This window comes from Electrona antarctica, assembly GCF_951216825.1.
Source record: "Electrona antarctica genome assembly, contig: scaffold_587, whole genome shotgun sequence".
Lineage (NCBI taxonomy): Eukaryota > Metazoa > Chordata > Actinopteri > Myctophiformes > Myctophidae > Electrona > Electrona antarctica.
In genome coordinates this window covers 38,311-56,657 of record NW_027638716.1, presented here as the reverse complement: position 1 = coordinate 56,657, position 18,347 = coordinate 38,311, and the positions used below count along the sequence as shown (strand labels likewise).

General features: G+C 46.1%; 1 protein-coding gene across 1 annotated transcript in view; it reads left to right on the top strand.

The window, feature by feature from the left end:
- LOC306917805 (connector enhancer of kinase suppressor of ras 2-like) overlaps window positions 1-17,842 on the top strand; it is a gene marked incomplete at both ends in the record, with an annotated part of 28,403 nt that extends 10,561 nt beyond the window's left edge. Inside the window, 10 exons of the mRNA XM_079530708.1 lie at window positions 1,530-1,705; window positions 3,954-4,027; window positions 6,474-6,545; window positions 7,467-7,534; window positions 8,894-8,976; window positions 13,481-13,735; window positions 13,892-14,039; window positions 14,405-14,668; window positions 15,900-16,102; window positions 17,582-17,842. Of these exons, the coding sequence (XP_079386834.1) occupies window positions 1,530-1,705; window positions 3,954-4,027; window positions 6,474-6,545; window positions 7,467-7,534; window positions 8,894-8,976; window positions 13,481-13,735; window positions 13,892-14,039; window positions 14,405-14,668; window positions 15,900-16,102; window positions 17,582-17,842 (1,604 nt within the window). The remainder of the gene's footprint in view (window positions 1-1,529; window positions 1,706-3,953; window positions 4,028-6,473; window positions 6,546-7,466; window positions 7,535-8,893; window positions 8,977-13,480; window positions 13,736-13,891; window positions 14,040-14,404; window positions 14,669-15,899; window positions 16,103-17,581) is intronic.
- Window positions 17,843-18,347: the final 505 nt, after the last annotated feature.

Below are 18,347 nucleotides of genomic sequence, written 5' to 3'. Positions count from 1 at the left end.
TGTACTGTACTCAGATGTATCTAATATGTACTGTACTCAGATGTATCTAATCTGTACTCAGATGTATTTAATCTGTACTGTACTCAGATGTATCTAATCTGTACTCAGATGTATCTAATCTGTACTCAGATGTATCTAATATGTACTGTACTCAGATGTATCTAATCTGTACTGTACTCAGATGTATCTAATCTGTACTCAGATGTATCTATTCTGTACTGTACTCAGATGTATCTAATCTGTACTGTACTCAGATGTATCTAATCTGTACTCAGATGTATCTAATCTGTACTCAGATGTATCTATTCTGTACTGTACTCAGATGTATCTAATCTGTACTGTACTCAGATGTATCTAATCTGTACTCAGATGTATCTATTCTGTACTGTACTCAGATGTATCTAATCTGTACTGTACTCAGATGTATCTAATCTGTACTCAGATGTATCTATTCTGTACTGTACTCAGATGTATCTAATCTGTACTGTACTCAGATGTATCTAATTTGTACTCAGATGTATCTAATCTGTACTGTACTCAGATGTATCTAATCTGTACTCAGATGTATCTAATCTGTACTCAGATGTATCTATTCTGTACTCAGATGTATCTAATCTGTACTCAGATGTATCTAATCTGTACTGTACTCAGATGTATCTAATCTGTACTCAGATGTATCTAATCTGTACTCAGATGTATCTAATCTGTACTGTACTCAGATGTATCTAATCTGTACTGTACTCAGATGTATCTAATCTGTACTCAGATGTATCTAATCTGTACTCAGATGTATCTAATCTGTACTCAGATGTATCTATTCTGTACTCAGATGTATCTAATCTGTACTCAGATGTATCTAATCTGTACTCAGATGTATCTAATCTGTACTCAGATGTATATTCTGTACTCAGATGTATATTCTGTACTCAGATGTATCTATTCTGTACTCAGATGTATCTATTCTGTACTCAGATGTATCTATTCTGTACTCAGATTTATCTAATCTGTACTCAGATGTATCTATTCTGTACTCAGATGTATCTAATCTGTACTCAGATGTATCTATTCTGTACTCAGATGTATCTAATCTGTACTCAGATGTATCTATTCTGTACTCAGATGTATCTAATCTGTACTCAGATGTATCTATTCTGTACTCAGATGTATCTAATCTGTACTCGGATGTATCTAATCTGTACTCGGATGTATCTATTCTGTACTCAGATGTATCTAATCTGTACTCAGATGTATCTAATCTGTACTCAGATGTATCTATTCTGTACTGTACTCAGATGTGTCTATTCTGTACTGTACTCAGATGTATCTAATCTGTACTCAGATGTGTCTATTCTGTACTGTACTCAGATGTGTCTATTCTGTACTCAGATGTGTCTATTCTGTACTGTACTCAGATGTATCATTTCTGTACTGTACTCAGATGTGTCTAATCTGTACTGTACTCGTGCCGTTCCCAGGATGTGTACGCTTTAATTGTCCGCCGAAAATAAACACGACTTCTGGTCCTGCAGGTCGGGGGCGTGTCCTCTCCAGGAGGCGTGTCTCCTGCAAGGCCCTGGGGGGCGGGGACTGCGAGGGTTGGCTGTGGAGGAAGCGAGACGACGCCCAGGGATACTTCTGTACCAAGTGGAGGAAGTACTGGTTCGTCCTCAAGCACACCTGCCTGTACTGGTACACCAATCAGGAGGTCATTATTAGTTAACCTTTCACCTTTCACCTTTCACCCCTAGAACCATGACCCTGTACTGGTACACCAATCAGGAGGTCATTATTAGTTAACCTTTCACCTTTCACCCCTAGAACCATGACCCTGTACTGGTACACCAATCAGGAGGTCATTATTAGTTAACCTTTCACCTTTCACCCCTAGAACCATGACCCTGTACTGGTACACCAATCAGGAGGTCATTATTAGTTAACCTTTCACCTTTCACCCCTAGAACCATGACCCTGTACTGGTACACCAATCAGGAGGTCATTATTAGTTAACCTTTCACCTTTCACCCCTAGAACCATGACCCTGTACTGGTACACCAATCAGGAGGTCATTATTAGTTAACCTTTCACCTTTCACCCCTAGAACCATGACCCTGTACTGGTACACCAATCAGGAGGTCATTATTAGTTAACCTTTCACCTTTCACCCCTAGAACCATGACCCTGTACTGGTACACCAATCAGGAGGTCATTATTAGTTAACCTTTCACCTTTCACCCCTAGAACCATGACCCTGTACTGGTACACCAATCAGGAGGTCATTATTAGTTAACCTTTCACCTTTCACCCCTAGAACCATGACCCTGTACTGGTACACCAATCAGGAGGTCATTATTAGTTAACCTTTCACCTTTCACCCCTAGATATATATAAGAAGCTAGATGGCTCCTTAGAGCAGTGGTTCCCACACTTTTTCGTGTCAAGGATCCCCAAATCAACATTTATTAGGCCAGGGACCCCCATTTGAAAGCATATGCCAGTGACCCCCGATAAGGGAGGATTTTTAGGGGGATTCCGAAACATATTAATTTAATGGACCCCCCAGTTTCACACGCATTATGCTCTACGGACCCCCGATTTAATGGCATTTCTATCTCTGGTACCCCAATTTATATTGTAAAACCACTGTTAATTTAACTCTGTACAAATGGAACCAAATGGACCCTAACGGGTCCATTTGGTTCCATTTGTACACTCTCTGAGTTACAGACCCATAAGGGTCCATTTGGTTACAAATGATCATTTAGCTGGGTCCCCCCTGGAACTCCCTCAAGTACCCCTAGAGAATATATGAATAGAGACGGCACCCGGAGGAAACCCTGAGGCCAAAAGGACATAGTGGCCGGATTTGGTATTGCAGTTTGGACCCAAATCGTGAACGCGCTGGTCCGTTGACTATCATTGCGCACGTTCATGATGACACGTGAACGCTGTTTCATACGTGAACGCGTGCAATGATAGTCAACGGCACAGCGCGTTCACGATATGGGTCCAATCCATGTCCCAGAATGCACTCTGTTCCTAGAGTGAAATCGCCTCATGCGCTTTTGAGCAACTTAATGCAAGTGGATGGGAGGAGATATCCGGTGCCGTCTCTATTCATATATACTCTAAGGATGGCTCACCCGCGCTGCTGGCCAATGGAGAGCAGATCTATATTATCTTCTATATTTTTGTCTCCACCAGGCCGAAGGCATGGGGAGAGAGTATGTTTTGCACTCTGTCCGTGTGTGTGTCCGTCCTTCCGCCCGTCTGTTACCAGCTAATCTCCGGCACCGTTAACCCGGTCGATGCCAAACTTTGCACACACACTCCCTGGATGCCAACGATGAACCTCTGCCCCACATTTTCCAGAACGGCCTGTTATAGCGCCACCATGAGGCAGCTTTTCACATGTTTTACCTAAAACTGCACCGATCTGCGTGAAACGTTACATGCACACTCCCTGGAGGCCAAAGACAAACCTTTGACCTGCATTTTCCGCATCTGCCTTTTATAGCCTCAAATCATGAACGCAGCGTGCAATTTACGTGAAATCTTTCACACATTTTCTTACTAGGCTGAGGAATATATCCCACCCTTTTCACATTGGCCTGTTATAGCGCCACCAACAGGTTGATTTTTGCAAAACACATTTTTGGAACAAAATGCCTCAAATCATCCAATTGCCATCAAAGGCGTATGAAGAAATGGCACCCTTTTCACATTGGCCTATTATAGCGCCACCAGGAGGCCACAACCTGACCTGCCCTGGTGGAGACCTGTGCCTTTTCTAGTTATTATTATTATTATTATTATTATTATTATTATTATTATTATTATTATTATTATTATATTCGCTCATTATATCCTCCTCTCCTCTCCTCTCCTCTCCTCCCCTCCCCTCCCCTCCCCTCTCCTCTCCTCTCCTCTCCTCTCCTCTCCTCTCCTCTCTTCAGGAAGAGAAGGCAGAAGGATTCGTCAGTCTTCCAGAGTTTAAGATCGACCGGGCCAGTGAATGTCGCAGGAAGTAGTGAGTTCTCCACGGAATGAAGTGTGCGTGCGTGCGTGCATAAAGTTGGCGTCCTACAAGTATAGTAATATATAAGTGTATGAGTGCACTGCAGTGCACTGCACTGCAGTGCACTGCACTGCAGTGGATCTCTTCGGTGCATCTAAAGGGTGTCTCCTGTCTGTGGGCTCTGCTTTGCCTTTTTGAGCCCTCCCCTAGCCCCTCCCCTAGCCCCTCCCCTAGCCCCTCCTATATATACAGGTTTAATGTTTGTCTTTAGTTCAATGTTTGTTTTGTAAACGCTATTGAACAATGAAGGGAACATTTACGTCACAATGTGCCTCATTACGTCATATTGTCTCTTTATTGTTAATGGCGTTTAATGTTTGAGTTGGCACCGTTTGTTTTACATCACCATTACATCACCTAATCAACATGAGTGAGACTTTAATATATTAGCGCCCCTCACTTCACACGGGTGTGATTTTATTGTTACTATTTTTAAAAACATTTTTGAATAGTTCAACTAGCCGATCTACATGGACACGTTGTGAGCTTGTAGATCGGATCATTTTACTATTCAAAAATGGGTCTTTCCTCTGTGTCTCTGCAGTGCGTTGTCGTGTATTTTCACACACAACTAACAACACTAAACTCACTAAAGTGGAGAGAACTAAAGAGAACTCTCTAGAAGACTAAAGCAAACTGTAGAGTCAAAACCTTACATCAGATGAAGAAACGCAGGCAGAGAGAGTTTTCCTCGGAGTGTTGAATCGACCATTTATTTCAATCAAAGACGAGAGAGAGAGCTTCCCGCGGCCCTGGCCCACGGGAGCTCCCAGCAGACTGACCGTGTGGCCAGCCTGCCAGAGACTACTAACTTTAACATGACAACATGACAAGATATATACTTTTGCATAGACAGAGTTGAATTCTAGGTGTGGTTAAGATTTACATACAGATCAACATATGGTAGGAGATAACCAAGTGGTCTCTTCTCAAGACAATAGAATGCTCCAACACCTCACACGGCCTCAAGACAATAGAATGCTCCAACACCTCACACGGCCTCAAGACAATAGAATGCTCCAACACCTCACACGGCCTCAAGACAATAGAATGCTCCAACACCTCACACGGCCTCAAGACAATAGAATGCTCCAACACCTCACACGGCCTCAAGACAATAGAATGCTCCAACACCTCACACGGCCTCAAGACAATAGAATGCTCCAACACCTCACACGGCCTCAAGACAATAGAATGCTCCAACACCTCACACGGCCTCAAGACAATAGAATGCTCCAACACCTCACACGGCCTCAAGACAATAGAATGCTCCAACACCTCACACGGCCTCAAGACAATAGAATGACCCAACACCTCACACGGCCTCAAGACAATAGAATGCTCCAACACCTCACACGGCCTCAAGACAATAGAATGCTCCAACACCTCACACGGCCTCAAGACAATAGAATGCTCCAACACCTCACACGGCCTCAAGACAATAGAATGCTCCAACACCTCACACGGCCTCAAGACAATAGAATGCTCCAACACCTCACACGGCCTCAAGACAATAGAATGCTCCAACACCTCACACGGCCTCAAGACAATAGAATGCTCCAACACCTCACACGGCCTCAAGACAATAGAATGATCCAACACCTCACACGGCCTCAAGACAATAGAATGACCCAACACCTCACACGGCCTCAAGACAATAGAATGCTCCAACACCTAACAGGGCCTCACGACAATAGAATGATCCAACACCTCACACGGCCTCAAGACAATAGAATGATCCAACACCTCACACGGCCTCAAGACAATAGAATGCTCCAACACCTCACACGGCCTCAAAGGCTACCCCCTGCAGGGTACTAGACCTGTTGGAGACATGTCTCCTCACCAATGATGATCAACTTAGCACCGTGACCAAAATGTATAATCTAATTATTGACAGAATATTGCAAATATGGCTATGGACTTTATATTCACGAGACCACAGCGTCTAAAGGGTCTTTCCTCTGTGTCTCTGCAGTGCATCTAAAGGGTCTTTCCTCTGTGTCTCTGCAGTGCGTCTAAAGGGTCTTTCCTCTGTGTCTCTGCAGTGCGTCTAAAGGGTCTTTCCTCTGTGTCTCTGCAGTGCGTCTAAAGGGTCTTTCCTCTGTGTCTCTGCAGTGCATCTAAAGGGTCTTTCCTCTGTGTCTCTGCAGTGCATCTAAAGGGTCTTTCCTCTGTGTCTCTGCAGTGCGTCTAAAGGGTCTTTCCTCTGTGTCTCTGCAGTGCGTCTAAAGGGTCTTTCCTCTGTGTCTCTGCAGTGCGTCTAAAGGGTCTTTCCTCTGTGTCTCTGCAGTCCATCTAAAGGGTCTTTCCTCTGTGTCTCTGCAGTGCATCTAAAGGGTCTTTCCTCTGTGTCTCTGCAGTGCATCTAAAGGGTCTTTCCTCTGTGTCTCTGCAGTGCGTTTAAGGCGTGCCACCCCAAGGTGAAGAGCTTCTACTTCGCGGCGGACGGCGTGGACGACATGAACAGGTAAACGATCCGCGGCGCATAGAACGCATTTAGAGCCGAGGATCAGATTCTGCAAAACGTTCTAAATCAGGACAGTTCTCTGAAAAACCCTACGTCACGGTGCTCAACCCTACGTCACGGTGCTCAACCCTACGTCATGGTGCTCAACCCTACGTCACGGTGCTCAACCCTACGTCACGGTGCTCAACCCTACGTCACGGTGCTCAACCCTACGTCACGGTGCTCAACCCTACGTCACGGTGCTCAACCCTACGTCACGGTGCTCAACCCTACGTCACGGTGCTCAACCCTACGTCACGGTGCTCAACCCTACGTCACGGTGCTCAACCCTACGTCACGGTGCTCAACCCTATGTCACGGTGCTCAACCCTACGTCACGGTGCTCAACCCTACGTCACGGTGCTCAACCCTACGTCACGGTGCTCAACCCTACGTAACGGTGCTCAACCCTACGTCACGGTGCTCAACCCTACGTCACGGTGCTCAACCCTACGTCACGGTGCTCAACCTGAAAAACCCTACGTCACGGTGCTCAAACTGAAAAACCCTACGTCACGGTGCTCAAACCATCTCATGTCAGAGAGCCCCAGAATTTAGATGAATTTGGCCACTGACCCCGGAGCCCACCTCCCCCCTACTCCCAGAAGCAAAGATTTGAGTTAAAAAACGTTCGCTCTGAAAGAATATATATTCAAAACTTTGCGCCAAATTTTCTATTATCTACTATTCATTCCCTGTAGCATGAAGATTAGAATTAAGCTAGAAGGAACGAATAAGCCCCCCCCCCCACCCCCCTGGGGAGGCGGTGGTGGGATCTCCTAAACTTCATGAGCCAGCAGGTGTCGGGTATTAATGCTCCTACTTCCTGTTTCCTGTTTTGGTGTGCAGGTGTTAACGGTCCTACTTCCTGTTTCCTGTCAGGTGGCTGAGCAGACTCAACATGGCCGCCGTGGGTTACGCTGAGAGAGAGAGGATGCGACAGGAGCAGGGTGAGAGAGAGAGAGAGAGAGAGAGAGAGAGAGAGAGAGAGAGAGAGAGAGAGAGGGGGAGAGAGAGAGAGAGAGAGAGAGAGGATGCGACAGGAGCAGGGTGAGAGAGAGAGAGAGAGGGAGAGAGAGAGAGAGAGAGAGAGAGAGAGAGAGAGAGAGAGAGAGAGAGAGAGAGAGAGAGAGAGAGAGAGAGAGAGAGAGAGAGAATCACTGTCGGGCAGAAAACAGCTGTGAAGAAATGAAAAAGCATTTAGAACAACACAATACTGCCTCGTCAAAGTTGCTATGGTGACTTGTATACATTGTCAGATATGTGAATGTGTTCTTATATTATCACCTTTACCTCAAATACAGCTCAATGTGTTCTTATATTATCACCTTTGCCTCAAATACAGCTCAATGTGTTCTTATATTATCACCTTTACCTCAAATACAGCTCAATGTGTTCTTATATTATCACCTTTACCTCAAATACAGCTCAATGTGTTCTTATATTATCACCTTTACCTCAAATACAGCTCAATGTGTTATTATATTATCACCTTTACCTCAAATACAGCTCAATGTGTTCTTATATTATCACCTTTACCTCAAATACAGCTCAATGTGTTCTTATATTATCAAATACAGCTCAAGTGGAGTTAGGAGGTTTTTCCACCATTTAAAAACCCGAACGCCCGGGGTTATTTCATCCATTAAATCAGAGGTTATTTAATCCATTAAATCAGAGGTTATTTAATCCATTAAATCAGAGCCCAGCGATGTATAGCAGCGGAGCACTTTTAGCGACGGACCGGATGTTATCCCGGATGGACCGGATGTTATCCTGGATGTTGGACCGGATGTTATCCTGGATGTGGCTGAAACAGCTAAATGTAGCCAAAACACTCTAGAGGCGATCGACAACAACGGGAGGTATGATTAATTCTACCGCTACTAGCGACGGGACCGCGGTGGGCCGTCTAACACCGCGGTGGGCCGTCTGACACAGGATCTTTGATTAGAATTGGACGGAATGATTTAGATCAATAGTTTTTAACGTTACTTTCATTGTAGTCAATGATGGACAAAACAACTATCTCCACGAGTTGGAGTTTGAGGTTTGAGGTTTGAGTGACAGTTTGAGGAGCCAATGGAGTTAGGAGGTTTCGTCAGAAGTGTGTTCAATAGGACTGATTTATAAACCCACACAAGGCTGTTCATCTGCTCAATTGCATTTTTAATTTATTTCTCTCTTGCTGGTGTGTGTGTGTGTGTGTGTGTGTGTGTGTGTGTGTGTGTGTGTGTGTGTGTGTGTGTGTGTGTGTGTGTGTGTGTGGGTGCGTGCGTGCGTGCGTGCGTGGGCGTGCATGCGCACAGATTTCTGGAGTGAGAGTGACCAGGAGGATGACATCACATCCAGCCCCCCTCCCCCCTACGACACCTACCCCCGCCCCCCGTCCGTGAGTCGCACGCACGCTATATTTAGTTTTAGTCATCATTGCTTTGTTTTCATTTAGTTTCCATTTAGTTTTCGTCCAAAAAAAAGGTTGTCGCCGAACGTTCTTTTGTCATAGTATTAGTCGACGAAATCAACTTCATGCGGCTTCAGTCAAATGGAGGCTCTCCTACATAGACTTCTATTGGCTTCAGTCCAATGGAGGCTCTCCTACATAGACTTCTATTGGCTTCAGTCCAATGGAGGCTCTCCTACATAGACTTCAATATTGGCTTCAGTCCAATGGAGGCTCTCCTACATAGACTTCTATTGGCTTCAGTCCAATGGAAGCTCTTCTACATAGACTTCTATTGGCTTCAGTCCAATGGAGGCTCTCCTACATAGACTTCAATATTGGCTTCAGTCCAATGGAGGCTCTCCTACATAGACTTCTATTGGCTTCAGTCCAATGGAAGCTCTTCTACATAGACTTCTATTGGCTTCAGTCCAATGGAGGCTCTCCTACATAGACTTCTATTGGCTTCAGTCCAATGGAGGCTCTCCTACATAGACTTCTATTGGCTTCAGTCCAATGTAGGCTCTCCTACATAGACTTCTATTGGCTTCAGTCCAATGAAGGCTCTCCTACATAGACTTCTATTGGCTTCAGTCCAATGGAGGCTCTCCTACATAGACTTCTATTGGCTTCAGTCCAATGGAGGCTCTCCTACATAGACTTCTATTGGCTTCAGTCCAATGGAGGCTCTCCTACATAGACTTCTATTGGCTTCAGTCTAATGGAGGCTCTCCTACATAGACTTCTATTGGCTTCAGTCCAACGGAAGCTCTTCTACATAGACTTCTATTGGCTTCAGTCCAACAGAAGCTCTTCTACATAGACTTCTATTGGCTTCAGTCCAACGGAAGCTCTCCTACATAGACTTCTATTGGCTTCAGTCCAACGGAAGCTCTTCTACGTAGACTTCTATTGGCTTCAGTCCAACGGAAGCTCTTCTACATAGACTTCTATTGGCTTCAGTCCAATGGAGGCTCTCCTACATAGACTTCAATATTGGCTTCAGTCCAATGGAGGCTCTCCTACATAGACTTCTATTGGCTTCAGTCCAACAGAAGCTCTTCTACATAGACTTCTATTGGCTTCAGTCCAACGGAAGCTCTTCTACGTAGACTTCTATTGGCTTCAGTCCAACGGAAGCTCTTCTACGTAGACTTCTATTGGCTTCAGTCCAACGGAAGCTCTTCTACATAGACTTCTATTGGCTTCAGTCCAACGGAAGCTCTTCTACGTAGACTTCTATTGGCTTCAGTCCAATGGAGGCTCTCCTACATAGACTTCTATTGGCTTCAGTCCAATGGAGGCTCTCCTACATAGACTTCTATTGGCTTCAGTCCAATGGAGGCTCTCCTACATAGACTTATATTGGCTTCAGTCCAATGGAGGCTCTCCTACATAGACTTCTATTGGCTTCAGTCCAATGGAGGCTCTCCTACATAGACTTCTATTGGCTTCAGTCTAATGGAGGCTCTCCTACATAGACTTCTATTGGCTTCAGTCCAATGGAGGCTCTCCTACATAGACTTCTATTGGCTTCAGTCCAATGGAGGCTCTCCTACATAGACTTATATTGGCTTCAGTCCAATGGAGGCTCTCCTACATAGACTTCTATTGGCTTCAGTCCAATGGAAGCTCTTCTACATAGACTTCTATTGGCTTCAGTCCAATGGAGGCTCTCCTACATAGACTTCAATATTGGCTTCAGTCCAATGGAGGCTCTCCTACATAGACTTCTATTGGCTTCAGTCCAATGGAAGCTCTTCTACATAGACTTCTATTGGCTTCAGTCCAATGGAGGCTCTCCTACATAGACTTCTATTGGCTTCAGTCCAATGGAGGCTCTCCTACATAGACTTCTATTGGCTTCAGTCCAATGTAGGCTCTCCTACATAGACTTCTATTGGCTTCAGTCCAATGTAGGCTCTCCTACATAGACTTCTATTGGCTTCAGTCCAATGAAGGCTCTCCTACATAGACTTCTATTGGCTTCAGTCCAATGGAGGCTCTCCTACATAGACTTCTATTGGCTTCAGTCCAATGGAGGCTCTCCTACATAGACTTCTATTGGCTTCAGTCCAATGGAGGCTCTCCTACATAGACTTCTATTGGCTTCAGTCTAATGGAGGCTCTCCTACATAGACTTCTATTGGCTTCAGTCCAACGGAAGCTCTTCTACGTAGACTTCTATTGGCTTCAGTCCAATGGAGGCTCTCCTACATAGACTTCTATTGGCTTCAGTCCAATGGAAGCTCTCCTACATAGACTTCTATTGGCTTCAGTCCAACGGAAGCTCTTCTACATAGACTTCTATTGGCTTCAGTCCAACGGAAGCTCTTCTACGTAGACTTCTATTGGCTTCAGTCCAACGGAAGCTCTTCTACATAGACTTCTATTGGCTTCAGTCCAACGGAAGCTCTTCTACATAGACTTCTATTGGCTTCAGTCCAATGGAAGCTCTTCTACATATACTTATATTGGCTTCAGTCCAATGGAGGCTCTCCTACATAGACTTCAATATTGGCTTCAGTCCAATGGAGGCTCTCCTACATAGACTTCTATTGGCTTCAGTCCAATGGAAGCTCTTCTACATAGACTTCTATTGGCTTCAGTCCAATGGAGGCTCTCCTACATAGACTTCTATTGGCTTCAGTCCAATGGAGGCTCTCCTACATAGACTTCTATTGGCTTCAGTCCAATGGAGGCTCTCCTACATAGACTTCTATTGGCTTCAGTCCAATGGAGGCTCTCCTACATAGACTTATATTGGCTTCAGTCCAATGGAGGCTCTCCTACATAGACTTATATTGGCTTCAGTCCAATGGAGGCTCTCCTACATAGACTTCTATTGGCTTCAGTCTAATGGAGGCTCTCCTACATAGACTTCTATTGGCTTCAGTCCAACGGAAGCTCTTCTACATAGACTTCTATTGGCTTCAGTCCAATGGAAGCTCTTCTACATATACTTCTATTGGCTTCAGTCCAATGGAGGCTCTCCTACATAGACTTCAATATTGGCTTCAGTCCAATGGAGGCTCTCCTACATAGACTTCTATTGGCTTCAGTCCAATGGAAGCTCTTCTACATAGACTTCTATTGGCTTCAGTCCAATGGAGGCTCTCCTACATAGACTTCTATTGGCTTCAGTCCAATGGAGGCTCTCCTACATAGACTTCTATTGGCTTCAGTCCAATGGAGGCTCTCCTACATAGACTTCTATTGGCTTCAGTCCAATGGAGGCTCTCCTACATAGACTTCTATTGGCTTCAGTCCAATGGAGGCTCTCCTACATAGACTTCTATTGGCTTTAGTCTAATGGAGGCTCTCCTACATAGACTTCTATTGGCTTCAGTCCAACGGAAGCTCTTCTACGTAGACTTCTATTGGCTTCAGTCCAACAGAAGCTCTTCTACGTAGACTTCTATTGGCTTCAGTCCAACGGAAGCTCTTCTACGTAGACTTATATTGGCTTCAGTCCAACGGAAGCTCTTCTACATAGACTTCTATTGGTGAAGAGTGACAAAGTCCTGGACCGGAAGTTGGCAGAATGCACTGGACTGGCAACAGCCCAGCTTTAAGGCGGCTGTGGCTCAGGAGGTAGAGCGAGGTCGTCCAATGATTTGTGGATCGGCGGTTCGATTCCCGGCTCCTCCTCCTGTCCACATTTGGAAGTGTCCTTGGGCAAGACACTGAACCCCACCCTGCCTCCAATGAGACACTGAACCCCACCCTGCCTCCAATGAGACACTGAACCCCACACTGCCTCCAATGAGACACTGAACCCCACACTGCCTCCAATGAGACACTGAACCCCACACTGCCTCCAATGAGACACTGAACCCCACCCTGCCTCCAATGAGACACTGAACCCCACCCTGCCTCCAATGAGACACTGAACCCCACACTGCCTCCAATGAGACACTGAACCCCACCCTGCCTCCAATGAGACACTGAACCCCACCCTGCCTCCAATGAGACACTGAACCCCACCCTGCCTCCAATGAGACACTGGACCCCACACTGTCTCCAATGAGACACTGAACCCCACCCTGCCTCCAATGAGACACTGGACCCCACACTGTCTCCAATGAGACACTGAACCCCACCCTGCCTCCAATGAGACACTGAACCCCACCCTGCCTCCAATGAGTCGGTCGGTGTGAGCTCGCCACCGTCTGTGTGTGAATGTGTGAAGTGAGGACGCTGGCGTCGACTGTTCGCCGCTTCACCTCCCAATGAATGAATGAATGGACCGTTGTAAAGCGCTTTGAGCACTTGGAAAAGCGCTATAAAAATGCAATTAATTTTAATGATCTGAAATCCCTTTATTTTAGATAGTTTTTTCAAACAAACATTACATAGACGGCTTTAGTTGTCACTGTACAATACTTTAAAACAGTTCACTCGAGCGCGGCTCTGGATGCACTGATCCCCCCCTCTCCCCCCCCTCTTCCAGGTGAGTCCGTACCAGGAGGAGGAGGGGGGGCCCCGGCCCACCCACCACGGGGGGGGCCGGACCGCCCGCCTGTCGTCCACGGAGACGACGCGATCTCGCTCCTCCCAGGAGGACTGCCTTTGCGCCGAGCCACCCCCCTCCCTCACTCCCGCCACCGCCATGCAGTACCACCCCGCGCCTCTGGGTGGGGGTGGCAGGAAGCCCGGGGGCAGCAGCAGCAGCAGTGAGATGCAGTACCGTTGTGATCCACTGGAGGTCAGTGTTGTGCGATATAGAGTGGCGGGGTTTCATACTGCACTGACCCTTTACGCTACTCAGTAATTCTTATACCAAACCCCCCCACCCCCCTCTTGTATGCTAACGCAGTACCACTCCAGCCCTGCGGGGGGCAGCAGTGAGGGGACGCAGCAGTACCACTCCAGCCCTGCGGGGGGCAGCAGTGAGGGGACGTACTCCCCGGGTCGTTCGTCGTCGTCTCAGCATCGCCGATCGTGGCAGGACCTGATCGAGACCCCGCTGACCCCTGCCGGACTGCACTTCCTGCAGACCGGACCGCTAGGTAAGGCCCCTCCCCTTCCATAAAGACCCCTCCCCTCCCTAATGACCCCTCCCCTTCCATAATGACCGGACCGCTAGGTAAGACCACCCCGAGCAAATGATGTAGTCTGTGTTTGACTAGAGGGTTTGACTGGATTGCTGAATTCCTACAATACCCATAATGCTTTGGGGCACTTCCCCCACCTTGTGGAGAGGGGGGTGGGTCTGTCTTACTGAGATGTGGCTTAATGTAAAGACAAATGTATCCAATCACACAAAGACCCCCCCCCCCCCCCCTTATAACTATAATATATTTTTTATATATTTGTTTCCTATTTTTTTGGGTATATTTTATCGTTTGTTTTTTTTCCTCCTCCATCCAATCAGAAGACTCCGTGTTCGCTGAGCCGTCGGGAGGCCCGGGGGGAGGCGGGGCCGCATCGGTGGTGGGCGGAGTTTACACCCTCCCGGCGGCGGCGCAGAGGAGCCACACCCCCTCGTTGCCCCCGGCAACGACGACGATGACGATGCAGAGGCCGGTGGTTCCCACGTCGGGCGGAGGGAGGCCGCGCAGCTTCACGCTGCCGCGAGACTGCAGCCTCCACGCGCTGCTCGCACCGGCCAGCAGGGGGCAGGCTACGCCCATGAGCGGTGAGCAGAGACAACATTAATGGGACTGTTTTTGATACTGTTCAGGAGAAACACGGACTTTTATTTTGATATATATATTTTTGTTTTAATCCAAAATGAGTTAATATCACAGGCAGACACTTCACATATAGTCTAGACTCTAGAGCATGTCTGAAATAAATGTCAGAGCTGAAATTGACATGTGAATATGAAATAAATGCTTAAACATGTAGCTAGGTGTAATGTTAGAGACCACAGAAGTGAACCTTCCAAGCCTGTTTTCTCAACTCTCTGTTTCTCTGCAAGACATTACTCTATAAGCCATATCTCCAAAACTGAACAACCAATATGGCCATTTGAAGCTATGATTTCCTGCTTTCACATGACATGAAAACGGGGGGGGGGGAAAGATTTCAATGACAAAACGGTCACCATTTTTATTTATGTTTTCACAGTTTAGTTTGTTCAATATTTCAAGACAATGAAGTAACATAACACAATGTGACACCCATAAAACATGTAGGAATAAGATAATATCTTACACATTAATGTCATAAGGATATATATAATATATGCAAAATAGTGTGGCAGTATTTAAAATATAATAATAATTGTATAGTCCTACATCAGCAGGGAAGTGACAACATGTCCTGAATCAAGTTTTTGAAAGAAAGCAAACAAGACAGACACACAACATGGTATGGCCACGCTTCAATGCAAGACACGGTCACATTGATTGATTGATTGATTGATTGATTGATTGATTGATTGATTGATTGATTGATTGATGTGTAATTTTCATTAGTTTTCCACAGGTATACGCGAGCAGGGAATTAGCACTTGTATTGTATACTATAGTCTTGAGACAAAATGCCACCAATCTTTTGCAGTCACTTTGGGACAAATAGCTGCAGCTATTTGTTCCAAAGTGACTGCAAAAGATCGGTGCCCTTTGTATCAAAAAAGCTTTAAATGTATGTAACGATGCAATGTGACAGCTCTGTTTACATTTACACAATGATGTACCTCCTCCAACTGTATATACTTTATGTTTACACAATGACGTAACCTCCTCCAACTGTATATACTTTATGTTTACACAATGACGTAACCTCCTCCAAGTTCCAACTGTATTTTCAACATCTTTTTATAATATTTTGACACGTGCTTTGGCAATGCAAACGTATGTTTGCTCATGCCAATAAAGCTCCTTTGCATTGAATTGCGCGCGCGCACGTGCGTGTGTGTCCAGGCGGCAGTGAGGGCGCGTCTCTCGCGGACCTGTACCGCGCGTGTGAGCAGGGAGGGGCGTGGCCTCTAGGGAGTGGCGGAGTCGGCCCGGGTGGGGCCTGGCCTCTGGGGGGCGGAGTCGGGCGGTCGTTCCTGCGACGCACAGCCGACCCTCACCTTAACGAGCGGCTGCAACACCTGCGAACTCTGACCTCCACGCTGAAGGTCAGTGTTCATTGGTCGGTTTTAGTTTTAGTCCTAGTCTCTGGACCAGCTTTCATTTAGTTTTAGTCCTAGTTTTAGTCACCTAGCTGCAGTGTTGTGGTGTTAGTCTATAGTTTTAGTCATCTAAAATCTACAGTTGATTAAGTCGACTAAAATGTGTTTTGGTGGGCCTTGATGCCGTCGTAACGGCTGATTTTACGCTTGCTGAAAAAATAGCAGATCTACAAGCTCACAACGCGTCGCGCTGCGGCGCGTTGTGAGCTTGTAGATCTGCTATTTTCAGCATGCAACCAAGTGTAAAATGACTTATACTGGATCTCTTGTCCACTAGTCCCTTCCTAACATTTTAGTCTAGTTTTTCATTCGACGAACATTTTTCGTCTTAGTTTTAGTCGACGAAATCAACAATGCTGAAGGTATTGAAATCCTTTTGGCTGTCAGAATGCTGGCCTCCTATTGGTTGTTAGAATACTGGCCTCGTATTGGTTGTTAGAATAGCCTACTGGCCTCGTATTGGCTGTTAGAATACTGGCCTCCTATTGGTTGTTAGAATACTGGCCTCGTATTGGTTGTTAGAATAGCCTACTGGCCTCGTATTGGCTGTTAGAATACTGGCCTCCTATTGGCTGTTAGAATACCTGCCTCCTGTATATTTTATTATTATTGTGTTATTTTCTGAGCGGCGCCACTAGCCCCTCCTATGCCCAGCTTTGATTGGCTGTTCACCCCATAGCGATGATTTGATTGGCTGAGCAAAAGTACATATTGAAGATAAAAGTGAGCTATAGGGCGCAAAAGTGAAGATCGAACGCCCACAGTGATTGGCCAGAATGACATTTGTGATGATTTTGATTGGCTGAGCACGGAATGTGATGTATATGATGATGTATGATTATAAGAGCGCCCCTCACTTCACACAGGTTAGTTATACAGCTTGGCTAGATGAAGGCAGTCAGAATGAGTCGCCACTGCCCTCTGGTGGATGAATCGGTTATTGCTCTATTCCAGTGGTTCTCAACCAGGGGACCACCATGCAGCTGAATGATAGAGAGTTGGTAACCAAATGGACCCCTTATTACATCTTTAACTCTTGAGAGTGTAAAATTAAACCAAATGGACCCTCACAGGTCATTTGAAAATCTATTTTCAAATGGCCGAAATGTGTAGGGTTGAAGTGGTTAATGTATGTTTTCTAATCACAATTAAAATCTCCAAAGTAACTAGTAACTAAAGTTTTCAAATAATTGTAGTGAAGTAAAAGTACACATTTTGCCTCCGAGATGTAGTGGAGTAGAAGTAAAAGTACTGGAAATACTCAATTAAACTACAAGTGCTTGTACTTGTCAGTAAACTTCAGTGGTGGAAAGTAACTAAGTACTTTTACTTAAGTACAATTTGTAGGTATTTGTAGTTGAATTGAGTATTTCCAGTACTTTTACTTCTACTCCACTACATCTCAGTGTGTCTCCCCTCTCATAGGACAGGGAGGGGGAGCTGGCGCTGATTGACAGGCTGCTGGCCAATCCGCAGCTGACCTCGGCCCGGTTCCAGGAGTGGAAGCGAGCCTATCAGGAGCTGTTCCTCCCGGAGCGAGCCAATCAGGAGCCGTTCCTCCCGGAAGCGCCGCCGCCGGCCGCCGACCAATCACAGACCCCGAATCCGCCCCCGACTCCACCCCCGACTCCGCCCCTGACTCCCTCGTTCTCGCACACCCACTCCTTCATTGAGACTCACGTCTGAGGGTCTATGGACTGTTTATGTTTGTTCAGAGCACTAAATGTGATGTCACGTGATGGGGCGCTTTAGCCCCTCCTATATACAGCTTTTGTCCCCACACGACGTCTCAAGGTCTTCCGTTGATGAAAGGAGAAATTACCGCTAATTATGACGTGAATTTAACATCAAAGCATTAAGCGCCTGCATTGACATTGAAGGGAGAATTTACGTCATTATGTGAACGAGCAAATCAGCCAACCAATCACGGGCAACAGGCATTCTGATTGGCCAGTATGAGATGATGATGTATATACGATGCAGAGTGTAGAGTAGGAGCGCAGCGACACGCTTTGATCTCGCCGCAAAGCGGGCGCCTATTAGTAGGGTCACAGACTAAGATCCTATTAGTAGGGTCACAGACTAAGATCCTATTAGTAGGGTCACAGACTAAGATCCTATTAGTAGGGTCACAGACTAAGGTCCTATTAGTAGGGTCATAGACTAAGATCCTATTAGTAGGGTCACAGAC